Below are 18,214 nucleotides of genomic sequence, written 5' to 3' on the forward strand. Positions count from 1 at the left end.
TGTACCAGGTTACTAGAGACTTGTCCTTGAAATTACAAAATATATCAACAATATATAATAATGCATTTTCACATAGATTTATTAACACAAGAGTATTCAAAACCCATTAACAACCTAATTATTTCTGTGTTCACATGACAATATTTTATTAACCATCATTTAAAAACTGTTGAATGTTGAAGAGAATAAAAGAAGCAACTTTTTAAAAAGCCATAATCCAAGTTATTTGTTTTTAGGTTATGGGTAATATGTTTTTATGAATAGAGGTTACCTATTTTGCCTAATTTGTTTTTGGAATTGTGTTATGAATATAAATATGTACATTCATTTCAGTATATTTATTACTTACATATCATCAATTCATTTGAACACTTGATACGTTTGTTAATACCATCTATGTTTGAGTGATTTGCTATCATTTTCTTCAGATGTAACCAATTTTTCTCCAATATCAATTCAATAATGTTAAACTACTCAATTTTTCTTTAATAATATAGCACAGTCATTAACTCTGTCTGGGGGAGAACCTATGTGCCTCACAAATTACTTTACAAAGAATTCAGATTTCTATTTGATTCAAAGACATACTGAAATGCAAATGAGTCAATAGTATGTTGCCATATAAATCCTTATTAACATCTTCAAGGATAAATAGATATGATAGATAGTAATTAGTATGTTATCTATAATTTGCTTCTAATTTATTTAAGGGAGAGGAAAAGTAGTTTGTTCCCTTAGAACTGTTAAGTACCCCTTTATAATTGTGTTTATGCTCTTAATGTGCAATATCTATTAAAAAAATATTTGACAAGGTAGAAAAATCTACCTAGTAATAATTATACTGATATATAAAACATTACTGATGATTCAAAGTGGTGTATATGTTTTCTATCCTCTTAAATATAGTTTACATGAAAGGATTCAATATTTATTTGTGCCAGACATTCTACATGTCACTCGGGAAAGAAATTATTCACGAAAGAGACCTAAGTCCTGATCTCTTTTTTTTTTTTTTTTTTTTTTTTTTTGCGTTACGCGGGCCTCTCACTGCTGTGGCCTCTCCCATTGCGGAGCACAGGCTCTGGACACACAGGCCCAGCGGCCATGGCTCACGGGCCCAGCCACTCCGCGGCATGTGGGATCTTCCCGGACCAGGGAAGGAACCCGTGTTCCCTGCATCAGCAGGTGGACTCTCAACCACTGCGCCACCAGGGAAACCCTAGTCCTGATCTTTTGTTGTTTACCTCAGTATATGTTTGTGTCATTCAAAGCTCTTGGAACATCTAATTTGACCTTTTGTTAATGAAGCATACAAATAAAAGTGTTTTGTTAGTCTGAAAACACACCTTAGATATACCATATGAAAATCAATGAATATGTGAAAGTAAACTTTAAAAATAAGGTGAGATAAAAATGTACCTTATCTACAGCTGTGGAAGTTGTAAGGTGGATTTTTTATTCCCTTCATACAGATAAAAATATTGAGGAATGATATCATGCATGGAATCCTTGAACAGAAAAACGACATGAGCTAAAAGCTAAGGAAATGCGAATAAAGTATGGGCTTTATTGTATCAATATTGGTTCATTAATTGTGACAAATGTACTATATGAATGTAAGATGTTAAAAATAGGCCAGCTGGGTATGAGATATAGGGAATTCTCTGTAGTATCTTCTCAATTTTTCTGTAAACCTAAAACATCTAAAATTTTGAAGTTTATTTTAAAAATTAATAACTTTGGAAGAAAAAAATTGAGGATACCAAATTGTGCAGAACTTTAGATGTTAATTCAAGTATTTGAGCATTTTTAATGATCAGTAGGAAGCCATGTATGTGGGCAGGAGCCTAACGTAATTAATGTAGCCATTTAGGGACACCTTTTTCTAGGACTGCACAAATTGTAGGAAGGGAGCGGTGGCTTCCAGGAGACCAATCTGATTCAGTAATTTCCCTATAAAGTGATAAAGGCAGAATTCATGTGGTGGTCAGTGTGAATGGAAAGATAAAGACTTGACACAGTACAAATAAGTAATTAACAGTATTTGGCAGTTTATTGGATATGAAACCTATCAGAGAAACAAAGTCTGGGTGATTTAGAGGAGAGATGTATAACATAATAAACTGAATATAGAATAAGAAAGTAATATGTAGTTTAGACTTAGAAACTACAGTTGCTGGTGTTGTATTAGATAGGGTAAAAGAAGATATGTTTGAGTTCCCAAGGTTAAAAGAAAGTTTAATCATTTCCTTCGGGAATGTCTTATGTTTAAATAATCTGAAATCTTTTGAGCAATGAACAAGGAATGTCTGGAGTTTTTGAGCCCAGAATGTCACTGTGGTCTGTTTCACAACCTCTTTTTTTTGTTTGTTTTTTTGGTTTTGTTTTTTTTTTTGTTTTTTTGCAGTACATGGGCCTCTCACTGTTGTGGCCTCTCCTGTTGCGGAGCACAGGCTCTGGATGCGCAGGCTCAGTGGCCATCGCTCACGGGCCTAGCTGCTCCACGGCATGTGGGATCTTCCTGTACTGGGGCACGAACCCGTGTCCCCTGCATCGGCAGGCGGACTCTCAACCACTGCACCACAGGGAAGCCCTCACAACCTCTTTTTGTCATGATAATGACTGTGCTTTTATTTGAAATGTTAACATTTTCTCAGAAGCACATTGTGAACAGTAACCTTTTAATGGATAAACTAAGAATTAAGAGTAAAATAGGAAAATTTCCAGCTGCCAGATATCTCTTAATCAGTAATCTCTAAAAGGTATTCAGAATATTAATTAATGGTTATAATAGAAGTCTATGCATGGCACATTGCTCCAATTCCGAATTCATTTGACAGAATGAAATTTTCGCTGGTTAACTTTTATTTTATTCTCATTTACATTTCTACCCTTGAATATTAAAGGTAATTTTATGTTCTGTATTTCATAAGTGGAAAATAAATTACTTCTGAAACTTTTAAAGAAGGGTAAATGGTTGGAATTATCAAATTTGAAAGTGATCCACAAAACACCAGTAATGACTTGAGAGAGAGCACTGAAACATATTCCCATTGTGTGGAACGGTCCCCTTGATGTCCACGAAGGTTCCTAGAACGTTTCTGTAGGCCTTTTGAAGTCTTCAAATTATAAATAACTGTTTGATTAAACACAATCTCAATTGGATTTAAATTTACATTTTACAGACTTGACTGACTCTTTCGGGTCATTCTTATTGAAAGAAACCAACTCTTAATTAACAAAAATTCTAAAATTGTTTCATCGAAAGAATAGCTATGCAGTAGTTCTCTGGGTGGGGGAGGGGGCTCACATTCATTGTTGACGTGTATTGTGCTTTTCATTTGGATTCAGTAAAGTGTGACAAAATTTTATGATTAAAATGGATAAAAGATGTATACATTTGAATGCTAATTTGACCATGAATACCTGAAAAGAATAATGGGATTTTTGTCCACACAAAAGGATGGGTTACAGACTCTCTTGTGGTGCACTTTTCCCTTATACACCACCATTAGTATGTCTAAGGCTGAATCTGTGGAGGGAACTCCCTCAGGGGAGGTTAGGGAATTATTTTCCCTAATCAAGTTAAATATAATCAGGATGTTTAGAATCCCATGAGAGTATTTGGTCAGGATAAGCTGTGTAGGGAGAGATTGTTCATTTAGTTCACTTAAAGTGCAGTGGGGTACAGACAGCTTTGGAAATTCTTCCTCTGCTGAAAAAGCTTAGTCCATTCACTCCCCGACCCACTTTCCATTTTCTCTGAAATCTTTAGAGGTCATGGGCTTCTCTTTTTGCACAATTAGGTAATTAGTGCATTTATTTATTTTTTTTCTCATTTTTTAAAATTTACTTTTTATTGAAGTATAGTTGATTTACAATGTTGTGTTTAATTTCTGCTGTACAGCAAAGTGATTCAGTTATACATATATATGTATTTCATATTCTTTTCCATTATGGTTTATTATAGGATAGTTCCCTGTGTTATACAGTAGGACCTGTTGTTTATCCATTCTATATATATTAGTTTGAATCTGCTATTCCCAAACTTCCAATCCATCCCTCCCCAACTCCCCCTCCTTCTTGACAACCAAGTCTTTGCTCTATGTCTGTGAGTCTGTTTCTCTTTCATAAATAAGTTCATTTGTGTCATATTTTAGATTCCACATATAAGTAATATCATATGGTGTTTGCCTTTGTCTGACTTATTTCACTTAGTATGATAATCTCTAGTTCCATCCATGTTGCTGCAAATGGCATTATTTCATTCTTTTTTATGGCTGAGTAGTATTCCATTGTATATATGTACCACATCATCTTTATCCATTTATCTGTCAGTGGACATTAAGGTTGCTTCCATGTCTTGGCTATTGTAAATAGTACTGCTATGAACATAGGGGTGCATGTATCTTTTTGAATTATAGTTTTGTCTGGATATATGCCCAGGAGTGGGATTGCAGTATCATATGGGAATTAGAGTTCTCTTCTACATTTTCATAGGACAGGGCCCAGGGTGAGGTCAGTGAGTCAGTTGCCTGAGGCATAGAATTCAAGGGGGCATCAAAATTCTCAGGAATCCAGGTAAACTATATTCGAATGGAATACTTTTCAAAAATCAAAATTCAATGCACAAACCATGATGAACAAAATATCAAAATTTTAGAGGTCAATGTCATGCTGAGGCATCTTAGAGCCTGAGGCTAAAGGAAAAACATGTGCTCCTTTTAATAGACACAAACTCATCACTAGTATATTCAAAATATACCTTTTTGCTTATTTCAATTTTTATTGAGAGAATTACCATATTTGACCATTTCTCCTGTCCAAGGGTTAATTTTGAATAATTTTGAATTAGCTTAAGCTGATATAAAATTATAATAAATTAGGTTTGGGTTTAAATAAAACATTTAAATTAAAAATAATACTGTGAATTTTAACATACCAACTTTTCAATTTTTCATTATTTTTTCAACTACTTTAAATGTTCTGGGAAAATTCACCATTTAAAAATACATAAAATCGTGTATATTGGGGTGCACAAGTTTTCCTTTCCTTTTGCGTCAGGCTTCAATATGGTTCATATTGAATATGGCTGATACTGCTTTTTCACTTACCCAGTTCAGAATTTTATATTAGTTAACTATGCTTTTTTTAATTTAATTTTATTTTTTTATACAGCAGGTTCTTATTTGTTATCTATTTTATATATGTTAAGTAATTAATGCATTTAAAAGTTCTTTGGGAAAAGTGTTTTTATACAGCAAGTATAATAAAATTTTCCATTTCTGTACTAATCAACTCATAATAACACAACCAATCTATTTTTTTGGTCAGGGAAAAAGCAAGGTTAGTGACTATTATATCTGAGGCTGATCTTTCTCTTTAATTCAAAATTTGTTTTTGTTTTTTGTAACTACTACTGACATTTAATTATCAGTTACAGTTGCTTAAATATTTGTAGAAATGCTGTATATTATATAAAGTTGCCTTAATATATCATCAAACACACAGAAGACTTGAAACTTTCTACAACTTCATAATGGATGTTAGGTCAGGAATCAGTATACTCACTTCTAGTCTTGGTTCAGTAGTAATACCAGTTGCATATCTGTGTCTTTGACTCTGACCTTAACTTGCTGGTTCTTAAATGCCTTATCTATAAATGGAAGGACCAAACCAGATTATCTCTAATATACCTTACCACCCTATAATATTCTGTTATACACAGACATAAGGAAACTGAAAAGTTTTGCCACTGTAAGACTGATTTTGCAGCCTCTACTTGAATTCTGATGATTATTTTCTCAGTATAGAAATATGATTAATTTTACATAGGTAATAGCAATAAGGATTCATTAGAGAGATAATTTATTTGTACCATCCCAAATTCTCAGCAACCCTGTTGTTGCTAAATGATAAGGATGATGACATATTAATAATTATTTCTGAGCAATAAGGTTCACTTACGTAACACGTTTTTACTGAGTATCTATAATAAGCCAGATACGTTGTAGAAAGAGTAGACAGGAGTCCTCATGAAGAATATGGCTTTCTAGCCACCATACGAAAAAAATGGGGCAGTATAGCCATGAAGGAAATGAGGATGTACAGCCAGGTAGCTCTCTGGAGAAGAGTTCCAAGCAGAGAGAATGACCAGTGCAGTTCCTGCTAGTCTGGCATATTGAATAAAAAGCACAAATTCCAACACAGCTGGGGCAGAGGAGGTGAGTTTGAGGCAAAGGAGGTGTCGGATAAGGAGGAAAGAACGTGGTAGATGGGCAATATTAGGACCATAATGGAGAGGACACAATTCCTTCTTATTTATCTTACTGATGATGCTTATGATCTGTTTATTAAAAGAATCATCGAAATAGAGTTCTCTTATAGTAAAATACAAAACTTTTGTGGGAATTATAGATTATAATCAAACTTGCTTGGAGATAAACTTTGTAAACATATTTGCATAGTTTCTCATTAGGTGTATTTGAATGTATCTGTCTATCTCTATTTCTGTCTATATCTGTATCTATACCTATATCCCTTAACACCTAGCAATATAGATTGAACAAATCCCTGATCACTTAATTTCTTCAAAAGAAGTAGTCTGATTCATCTCAGCATTTAAACTCAAAATTCAAAACTCTGGTTGAACAATTCTTTATTGAAGCATAATTCTATTTTGGGAAAATTGTATGTAATACACATACACACATATTTTATAAATATTTTGATAAATAATGGGCTATTCCAGTGATCTCACGGGCAACATACTGTTGGAGATATCTTTTACAATAATATCATTTATTATTTTCCTAAGAAGTGATCCTAGGAGCAAATTATTGTTTCAGAGAATATAAATGTTTCTTAAAGTTCTTGATAAAAAAAAAAAACTTTATAGGATTTAAAATAAAATTAATAAGCTATAGATTTCTCAAATTTTTCATGTGCAAAACCTGCCCATTTTCTATGATATTCATGAAGGAAATATTCTGAAGGAGATATAACTAGTTTTTCATATTTCATGTTTAACTAGGTTTTAGGAATCATGTATGAAAAAATAATTATTTAAATTTTTAGACCAGCATCTTAACCATATTTCTGCTGGGTTTTTATTATATTGTTTGTATTATTTGGGCAAAAATGTTTTCACAAATTAGTTTTAAGAATTATTATAATATCAGCTTAGTGTAATAGAGTTTAGGGGATTGTGTTCAAAGGTTCTTTATCCAAATAGAATGTAAAGAGATCATTGAATGAAAAAAGAGACTTTAGTTTTTAGATACGGCAGTTTAGGAAACGTAAAATTGTTACTGTAATGTTCATGAAGGAATATACCTTGTTTTATCAAATTATGCAACTGAAACTGAATGAAAAAAGTGAAGATGACTAAAATCATTGATTTTTAGTAGGTGAGAAATATATTTAGTATGATGTATCTATGATCAGAGAATTTGACTTCCGAGTAAAACTGAAAATACTCATTGGTAGACTAAAAAGTGATTCAATGCATGAGCCATAATACAAATCCTTATAATACATATCTAAATAGCATGATTTATGCGTGATGATGTGTGATGTGTAAATTGTGAAGTATTTACCTCTTACCAGATACAGTCTTCAAAATAATTTAACCAGAGCATGTTCACTAATTTCATTACTCTAACTAGCTATATTGTATGTCCTTCATTACACGTATAGTATAACTATATAATCTTTGAAAATGGTGTTCCTTGTGATTTTTAAATTCAGTATCAGTATTTTGGGAGAATCATTTTGTAGTCAGCTAACTTCAATGCATTTGAGTTAAAAATTACATCTTCTGAAAAAATGTCTTCAATACACTTTTAATTTTCATCTTCTCTTTCTTATTGGAGTTATAATAAATTAATTATTCTTTGGTGACATTTGCCAAATCATTAATCAAAAATGTTTCTCAAATTGAATACTGAGAAATTATGGGCAAATATTTAAATGTTACAGCAAAATTCTGTTAAGTGAATAAAATAGAAAATGAAAAATATATTTTCTTCATTTGAAATGAACTTCATTCACTCATTGATTCATAACCATTTTAATAGAGCATAGTGACAGAATTTAATAGCATGACCATACTATTTACTATCCAATATGGCTCATAATTTTTAGGATGAAAGGGACACTTTTATTACTTTACTGACAAGATTTTTCAGGACAAATACGAATTTATGGTCAGCCTAATATACAGGGATTTTTTAAAATAATGGGATAAAAAGTGATTGTGTAGGAAAAATCAAAATATAAGAAGAATACAGAGATAAAAAATTGAGAAGTAAAAATTGTTGTATTTGGCTCCTCTATGATTATTTTTCAAATGTTGATGTTTTCAACATTTGCATTTTAATTTTTAATAAGAATACTAGCTTTTTCGTTACTCATAGATGTAGAATGTGTACACATCAATTAAAAGTTTAATAGCTTTACAAAAAGCTTTACACATTCCCTATGTATTTAGAAGTGAAAATGGGTGGTTTAAAAGGGAATCTGTGAGAAAAAAATATTTAGAATTTAATTCATAGATAAACTGGCGTGTCTAGAATAATTTTAGCTGCTATCAAAGTGAAAGTATATTGTCCTTACATATTTTGCCTTTGCCTAAATCAATACACATATTAATATTATGCCAACTAATAAGGGTAATTTATTTTTGAATTAAAGGCAAACCTTTATTTGAATGCATGAGACTTTCTTTGAATATATACTAGAGCTTATTAAATTTTAATATAAATAAACCAATTTAAGGTGACTTATGGTTTAATAAATACCAGTGAGAACAGGAAGTTAAAAGGCTTATAAAATTCAGGAAGATAATTTCAACTTGATAATATTTCATGATGAAGACTGATAAAATTTTATCTTATCATTTTGCTTCATCCTCTATTTTATTGTATCCAGACATTGATATTTAGCATTTTTATGTTTTGAATAACAGTTTTATGCTTATTGCTAAATTGTCTGCAATTTTATGGATAAATAAATGATAGATCCTCCCTTTCTCTGCCATGACCAGGAAGCATGCTGGCAGTTTTCATTTCCATACATCAATTGAATGTTTCTTTAACTAGCTGCTCTCTTGGTTTATCAGCAATTAAATTTTTTTGTATTAGTTTACTTTTACTATTTTAGTATTGTAATATCATTTGAGGTTAACTAGATTGATATTTGGTAATCTTATTTACATTGAAAGAAGACGTTCAAAGCCTTTTATTAAAATGAGTTAAAATAAACCATGAACTGGTTCAGCTACTTCTAGAGTAACTTAAATATAATATTTTATGTAATATAAAAGAATTACTGGGAATTCTAAAATGATGTATGTATTTCATATCTGTTTGGAACATCTCTAAAAATAGCAGTATTAGATGAAATAATCTAGAATGGAGGGGAAGAACACAGGTTAAATTTTATTTTAACATTCACTTATTCTAGATTATTACTTTTCTATTTTGTTTTCTTTTTAGACCCCTTTTTAAAGAGGAGAAAAAAATAACCTTTAATTTTTCCAACTCAGATTATAAAATTAAATCTCACTTTCAAAATGACTATTTCAAATTAAAATATATATATACATATATATGTATATATATAAACATATATTTGGCAGTAAGGTGATCTATATGATGCAGTCTGAATTTATATGAACTTATTTTACAGTCAAATTATTTTATGTTCATTTCTCTCATAAATAAACAGATATACTTTTAAGAACTTTAAGGATTTCTTCAGTTGAAGAAATAATGCTGTCATTCAAATTTATTAGCTTTCCCATAGCCAAAAAGAAATCCATGATGCAGTTTGGATTGAGGTTACAGTTCCTGACTCTTCATCTCAAGGGATGTGCCTGTTGTCAGTACTTCCACTTTAAGATATTTCCACAATTTTCAGGTACCAAGAAAGCTAGTGCTCTTAAAGTAGTAAAGGTGAACACTGGAATACAGATCGACATTTTTTTCTATTTCAATATAACTCGTTGCTAACTGAAATAATATTTAAAGTATTTTTTTAAAAAAGGAAACACATTCACTTTCATATTTTCTCAAATAATATTCAAATTTCAAGATTCAGACCTACTAAAAATTTTGCATTGCTTTTTCATATTTTATTTTCTAAAGTTTCAGCACATTACTAGAGGAATTGCAGATAGATCAGAGTGGATTCTGTGTATTATATTCAGCAATAGTGAATGAAATCAAATTGCTCAAAAGCACTTGGATTTATTACTTTAAATATTACAGTGAGGAACACAATAATTCAACATTGGTAATTGCTTTATTTTAAAATTTGCAGCTACACAGAAAAATATTTTAAGAAGAGTTAAACTATTATATGGCACTTTATTCCAGTCAAATAGTACTTTTCTTAATTATATAAGGTATTTTATGCTGCTTTTCTCACATTTTGTGATCTCTTATTGTCTTTGGAAAGTGTACATGTCAGAGAAAAACTAACGCAGTTTTATATATCCCTGATTTAAGAAGAAAACCTTAAAAAACTATTGTTTTTGCAGTTTTATATCCAATATTCTTTTATAACAATTCAAGCCATGTCTTCAGAGACCAATTAAAGCCAAAATAGTCTGTAAGAATACTTCCAATTTATAAACTGTAGATACATAAATTTTAGAGATCATATTGCAACATTCAGTGTTTTGTTTTTTTTTTTTTTTTTTTTTTTTTAGGCAATCTACATAAAGAATGGCATATCAGGGAGGTCCAGATAATTGATGGCAACAGGTCTTGGACATTTCTTTTTTCTTTTTTTTTTCATTTTTTAGGAGTTTATTAATTAATTTATTTATTTTTGCTGTGTTGGGTCTTCGTTTCTGTGCGAGGGCTTTTTCTAGTTGCGGCAAGCGGGAGACACTCTTCACCACGGTGCACGAGCCTCTCACTATCGCGGCCTCTCTTGTTGCGGAGCACAGGCTCCAGACGTGCAGGCTCAGTAGTTGTGGCTCACAGGCCTAGTTGCTCCGCGGCATGTGGGATCCTCCCAGACCTGGGCTCGAACCCGTGTCCCCTGCATTAGGCGGCAGATTCTCAACCACTGCGCCACCAGGGAAGCCCTGGATATTTCATAGCCAAGTTTTAAGGTTTTTTTTTTCCAGATCAAGGTAGATGCAAAATGAAATCAATCCTACCTTGATGTGGCAAAAGTTGACTCAATTATTAAGATGGGAATGCTAGAAATAGGTAAACAAGTTCAAGTATATAAGTCATATGCTAGGTTTTCTCAGCAAAAGATGTTTCTTGTTAAAAATGCCTAAGGGAGAACGTTTATCTCTGCAATAGATTTTAGGGCACAATCTAATTGCTACATTATAATAGCTACCTTCTTATCTGTAGAATTATGTCAGCAATACCTTGCATCCTTACCATAGAGAGCAATTGTTAGAATCCAATAAATAATGAATATGAAAATGTTTCAGTGAGAATGAAGAACTTTCTTCCTGTTCAATCTTGCTCTTACATGCTGGGATTTATCCTATGAAAAGTGTATGTCCAGTATTAGAAAAAGTGTTATGAAGCATTAGCTAACTCAGAATTTAGAAGCAAATTTTTAACCTTCCAAAATGAAATCTGTGCAAATTCATTTATTGTTGAATAAACACACAATACTAATTTCTGTCCCTAAAATAAAATCTAAAATGGTAAATTTATATTTTTACATGTCCTGAAACGAAATCTCTCCTCTTGAGATCAGCATTTGATTATTTAAAAAAATTTAACCTTTTTAAAAAAAAATTGCGTCAAACTGAAAAACAGTAACAATATATAGTAGTATAATTGCTCCATTTTAATAGAGTCTATTTTTTTCCCCAGTCCTCAGAGAGCTCCTATGTAGGCCATTGCCAGATGTATCATTCTAAAGTATATTAATCAAGGATCTGAATCAGGATGGCAACTCCTGTGTGTTGAAAGAGCTGGGTCAGCATGTTTCTGTAATTCCCTGATGTGGAATAGAAAGATATTGGCCTTTTGTGCTATATAGATTTTAGTGTTTTCTATTTTATTAACTGCTTGATTACTGCTAAGTGTACCTGCTAAGTAGGACACACTTTTTTTTTCCAGTAAGTGAAAGTCTTATTGTACAGTTGAATATAATTTTTAGAAAAGTTTCCCACTGGCTGCAAAAAAGTGAAATAAACTATGTTTTTCCTTTCCAAATACATTAAAATCAAGTGTATGGAAAGGAAGGGAAAGTTGAGTTCCCTTTTATCTATTATAGAATATCTGGTATAAAACAATGGCTCCAAGTATGTTGATAATTTACATCTTAAAAAATTAACTAACTCATAACAAAGAGGGACACGATGGGGTTTAGTTTGTTTGTAAATCATTGCCTCTTATTTAGCAATTCTAGCCTAATTCCTAGAATCTGACACGCTGCCAGAAGCAGGGCTTTTATGTAAAAACATACAAGATAAGGTTGAGATTACAAATAGAAGAAAAGTAACAAAGAAAGAAAGAAAGAAAGGAAGGAAGAAAGAAAGAAAGAAAGAAAGAAAGGAGGGAGGGAGGGAAAGGAAGGGGAAATATTGGTTTCTAAAAGTAAATTATGTCTTCAGGAGAAATTGTATTTACTACAATTATTTTGAGGAAAATAACTCATTTTTAAGTTATAGTCTGCTGATTATTATTTTGTCCATCAAAGTAATCTTCTCTGCATTATGGTTAATTTTGGATAGAAAAATGAGGTTAAATTTAACCTCAGTGCATTGGAATACATATCTGCCACTTACCACCTTCTCTACTTTGTATCCAACCCTTTACATATATCAACACTGTCCTCACAGATAAAAAAAAAAAAAAAAAAAAAAAAAAAACCTCTGTAATTTAAATGTAAATCTCAGGTTACCAAAGAAGAGATTATGGCTCAGCAATTATTCTTGTACTTAAGTCTGCTCAAGATAGCTGTTTTGTTTCATGAAGAAATAGACATGAAGCAGAAAACCTGGGTTCTGGCTTATTTTTGCCACTTGTCCCTTTAACTCTAGATTTCAGGACTGTCTTTTGAAATTTAGAACTAATAACAAATTCCTCAACTTCTTTAAAGATGAAGTTTAATGTATTGATGTATGTAAACACAGTTTAAACTCTATACATATATGATGTTATTATAACAACTGTTCTTAGCAAGAAATAGGAATAGATGGTTGATCTTTATATTTTATTTTTAATTATTATTTTGGTTTTCCAGACCTGTTAGCATTTTATGAAAATACTATCTTGATTCTAGAATACAAAAAGAAGACCACAGATTGTATAAAATTATTTAAATCTTCAGTTTTAGAGGGCCAGATTCTCCTTACTTTATACATCTTCAAAACAGTAAGTTTGCAATTTTATATAAACTAATTGTATTTAGTCCTAAAATTTTAATAAATAAACTATAAAAACTGAATAGAGAAACATATGAAAATAGAATATCAATAGAAAATGTCAATGTTACTATAAATAGATTATTTTAACAAAGGAAAATACACATATAATTTTTGTAAACAAAAACACGAAAATAATTGGACTGTTTTTAATTGCCTTAGAATTAATTATTTGCACTCTATCTTAAACTGTATCCACCAAAATACACTACATATTTCAAAACATTAATAGTGACATTTAAATTTATTTTTCTCATTTACACTGGGTAATGGAAGCTAGCAGTTCTCTATTCCAAGCAAAGTATAAGGTGCTACACATTTTGTGTATTAACAATGAAGATTAGATAGGAATTATAAATTGAAATTCATGAGGAAAAAAAATATTTCCTTCTAAACGGCAGTAAAACTGCTAAGGTTTTTCTATGTTGTTAGTATGAGAGAGGAATCAGATATGAAGGTTGGCAGGGCTTTTACCTACTTAAATTCCTCCCACATTCACAGTTGATTGACACTCTCAACAAACTGATAATTGCCCACTTTATTTGTTTAAATAATTCTTAATTTTTTTGGATTTTAAAGTAGACTTGAAGAAATCATTAGGAAATACTTGCATCAAGTGTAATCATTTGTGTGTGATATTTTATCATTTATTTATTTATCTATTTATTATTAAAATTCTACTTTTTTAGAGCAATAATTCGACTTTTTTTTTTTTTTTAGGGTGGGAGAATCCATCTCTTAAGGAGACAGTCTTCCATTTTTTTAGGCACCTGCTTACATTTTCAGATGGTTCTCTCCCCATTGAGCTGCATGTACTTATTTTTATTAAGTGAAAACCCCATGAATACAGGCTGGTTTTCCACTCTTTCTAGAATGTAATGGCTATACAGAGTAGTTCTTATTTATTCATGAAATGAAATGGTTTTTATGCATATTAGCCATATTGCAAAACTGCAATTTAGCAAAATTTTGCATGAGTGTTTTGTGCTAGAAATCAAAGATACCTTTTTTCTTCCTGAAGAGATGCTAGTTTTTTAACCTATATTTTTAGATTTATGTTAGTTAACATGTTTAACATCTAATATATACAACTTATTTAGAAAAAAATGCAAAGATCTTGCCAAACAAGCAAAATAGGGAAAATCATGTTAAAAAGCTAGTTGTCTCATATATCTAACATGAATAGCTCTGTTATCTTCTATGCTATATATTTAGGTTTATTATAACATGTTTCTACCAAAAGTGAACTATGAAAAAGTTGTTACCAAATTACAAGGTGATAAGAATGATTGCCTTATATTCTCTTACATAGTATCAAAAATCAAATACTCTAGAATGTTTTTTTTAAAGTCACATAATACTAATAATGAAATGAAACACAGAGTCTATATGTTTAGCATCCTCATCCTATAGCTCAAAAGAAAAGTGATTTTTTTTAAGTCTACAAGGAGAGTTGTCTGGGGTACTTCAGATTAAATGAATTTAAAATATCTTTTGTTATATGAAATCAAATAGATAATAATTCTACTTTGGATTTTCATCATTCTTTTAAATATATTAAAATATAGTTTAGTATTCCATATATTCTTCAGTTTCTTCCATGGATAAATGAGTCATAGCAATGGAGAATCTAAATTCAATGACACTAAACACACGTAATCTTGGTAAAGCAGTAAAATGTATATTTTGGGGTAACAGTGTACACAAAGATTTCATCAAGTGGATTTTTACCCTGACCTGATGTATTTTGTGACATCTTAGACCAATAAAATGTTCTGAATTGATTGAGTTATTGCATTTCTTATATAAAAATTGGAGAGACTATATAGAGGGATACATATAAAAAGAGGAGAGGGTTTTTTTTGTTATTTTATTTATTTTTAAATAACAGAAGATCCTTTGCTCATATGCTTATTTTCAGTACCATTACTGGGAGATAGATACTTGTGGGAACAAACTTTTCTTATTGACCTGTTAGGCAAATTGAGGCTACAGAGCATATAGGTGTATAGAGTCATATTTTTGAAGTAAAATCAAGGTTCAAATATTGGTCTTTAGTGGATTATAAATATCATACTGCTTTAATCTTCCTGATAAATTGATGCTGATTACAGGGTTCTGGTAATTATTCCTGCCCATGTTATTGAAAATACCAACAGCATATTATGTTCTCCACAATTTCAATTAGTAATTTTGATCACTATGTAGTGAATTGAATTTATCTGCTTTACAGAAATCATTGAATAACGTGACCCTCTTGAAAAATACTACATATTCTCTTTCATTCTGAAGCTGATTCTTTTAGGTCATAGAGAAAATTATCAGAGTTGTTGTCTTGCAGAAATGCCTTGAATACTGCCAAAGCCGGCTTTCAGATCTAAAGAACTCAAATGAGTGGTCACCTTCTTGTTGTAGAGCATATATTTCTGAGGAAAAACAGTGATCTTTGGCACCTTGTAGAAAATCAGAATGAAATATGTCAGCTAACCATTTTATGCCAACAATCGAAAGGCAAAAAGAATAATTAGAAAAGCCTTGACATCTTTTTTCCCCCACTCTGATTCATTTCTATGTAAACAGAGTTCCATTTTGACAATTGTTTAGCTCAAGGCACAGATTTGAAGTATTAGACATAATGGCAGATTTATTAGATTAACTTTTGCCAAATCTTTTAGTGTCCTAGATGATTACTGACCATGGTACAGCTGAATGGTTTCAGCTCGTATAATTGTAATGTGTGCATTCCCTTGCAGGCATTGATGCTATGTCAAAAGAGATATTAGAGGTCTATATTTAGTTATGTTTCATTGATTTGTATTTTTAAGGTTTGTGTCTGCGTGCGTGCGTGTGTGTGTGTGTGTGTGTGTGTGTAATAATTCATATCTCTGGTTTGTTTCTTCCTCAAATTAATAAAAAATGGTGAAAGTTTCTTCCTATTAATTTTCTAAATTTTTAAGAAACTATTATCTTAGCTATCTTTCTAATTTTAATTATTGATCTGTTATTCTTTGATTACTCAAGTGAGCACCATCAGAATTCCTTCATCAAATTTGCACATTATATTTCTCCCTTTGTTTTGTATGATTAATTGACACCGTCTCTTTGCATACTTGCATTTTTATTCTGGATCTGATGCCTTTATATCCTTCTTTTATTTTTATATGTTGTTCTTTACTAGCTGCCTTCTCTATTAGATTTTTTACAAGACATGTTTTTATTACTACTTTTTATAACTTTTAATTTGATTTAAAGATTTATGATTAGTTTAATATTTTATACGGATTTTTTCAAACATTCCCCTGTTTTTGTTCATGGTGGTGCCTATTGTTCCTCACAAAAGCAATAAATATTTTTCTACTGCGTTTTTCTGTGTACATGGATGAAACATATTTTAATGCAGTCAGAAATGTACAAATATCTTCCAATTTTAAAGGATAAAGATTCATATAATTATCTAGACGAAATGTTGATTACAGATCTCAAATAACATTTTTGTCATATTTTTAAATAACCTTCTTGGAACAAATCAAAGGATTCTAAACTTGTCCTTTCTTTACTTTCTGGGTAGGTTATCATATGTCATGGTTTACTCAAAAAAATCTCTGTCTATACTTGTTGTTCAGGCATAATTATTAATAGTGGACTCTGTCACTTTCAGAGATACCCTAATGTGGGAAAAGAACTGTACTTGGGATCAGGAGAATAATTTTTGTTTTGCCACTACCTATTCTGGACCTCAGTTTTCTTGCCTGGAAAATGAAGACATTTTTTTCAATCATCTCTAGAATTCATCTCATTCCTAAAATATAAATTAGCACACATAATTACATCCCCTTTGAGATTTAAACTGTGCAAAGATTGTGTATACATATAAAAAATAGTTGCAATGAAAGAAGCTAAGATGAATATATTTGATTTAAGAGATGGCCTAATTGTAGGAGTGAATATTTGCTTTCTTTTGCTTAGAGTTATGTTGATATTGTCCAAGTACCTTTGGATAATATAAAATAAATTTATTAATGTAACTATCATCTGTATGTGAGCAGTCAGTCATACACATGGAAACCTGAACTAGATCCAAGGAAAAGTTGAGGCCAAGCAAAAAAAAAAAAAAAAAAAAAAAAAAAAGAGTTAATGAGATGTAATTTTCTTGTGTCACCATTTCTTTGAATGTCAATAAACCGTAAGTAAACAATGAATAGAGGCCAAACTAAAAATAAACCTCCCTCATTATTTAATTCCAGTACTAAAGATCTAGTGGAAAAGAATTGTTAAAATGGAATTCAGATTACTAAAAAAAATCAAAGAACGTAAAAGCTAGCATCACTTTTTCTTTAGTTTATTAAATTACCTTGCCACAGGATTGCTTTATCTATTTTGACTCCCTGATTTTTTTTGAATTGTATTTTTTGAATTTTTTTAAATTGTAAAAGTGGAGGGTGGGGGAAAAATACCCTGTATTGTAGACATGGGACATTCATTCTAACTTCCAGAAGGTCTGCTTCTAATTTGCTTGTGGCTCATGTCAAATCCTTCACCTTTCTGGTATTTTTCAGATGTTTCCATTAAAGGATCTCTAAAGGCAGAGGACAGTAAAGGCAGAGGACAGTAAATGTATAATTATGAGTCATCGAATGACTGCTAGGGCTGTTTAATTCTCATGTTCTAATTTTAAAATACCTGTAATTTTACCCTCTGTTTTACGATAATATTTGCTTTACAGAGAAGTAATGATTTAAATTATTTTGCATCTATTAATATTTATCTTCAGGAACATGTATCTTGCCTATTTTTGTTTTC

At 31.0% G+C, this 18,214-nt stretch overlaps 1 protein-coding gene across 2 annotated transcripts in view; it reads left to right on the forward strand.

The window, feature by feature from the left end:
- Positions 1-18,214, forward strand: part of PCDH17 (protocadherin 17) — a 105,240-nt gene that overhangs the window by 51,731 nt on the left and 35,295 nt on the right. Inside the window, exon 4 of one of the 2 annotated variants that reach the window (XM_082602288.1) lies at positions 14,135-14,451. The exons of the other annotated variant lie outside the window; for it this stretch is intronic. Within the exon in view, the coding sequence (XP_082458414.1) occupies positions 14,135-14,247 (113 nt within the window). The 3' untranslated portion in view covers positions 14,248-14,451. Of the gene's footprint in view, positions 1-14,134; positions 14,452-18,214 lie in introns of those variants that run through there. 2 annotated transcript variants of the gene reach the window in all.

Source organism: Mesoplodon mirus (assembly GCF_964341445.2).
Source record: "Mesoplodon mirus genome assembly, chromosome: 17".
NCBI classification, from domain to species: domain Eukaryota; kingdom Metazoa; phylum Chordata; class Mammalia; order Artiodactyla; family Ziphiidae; genus Mesoplodon; species Mesoplodon mirus.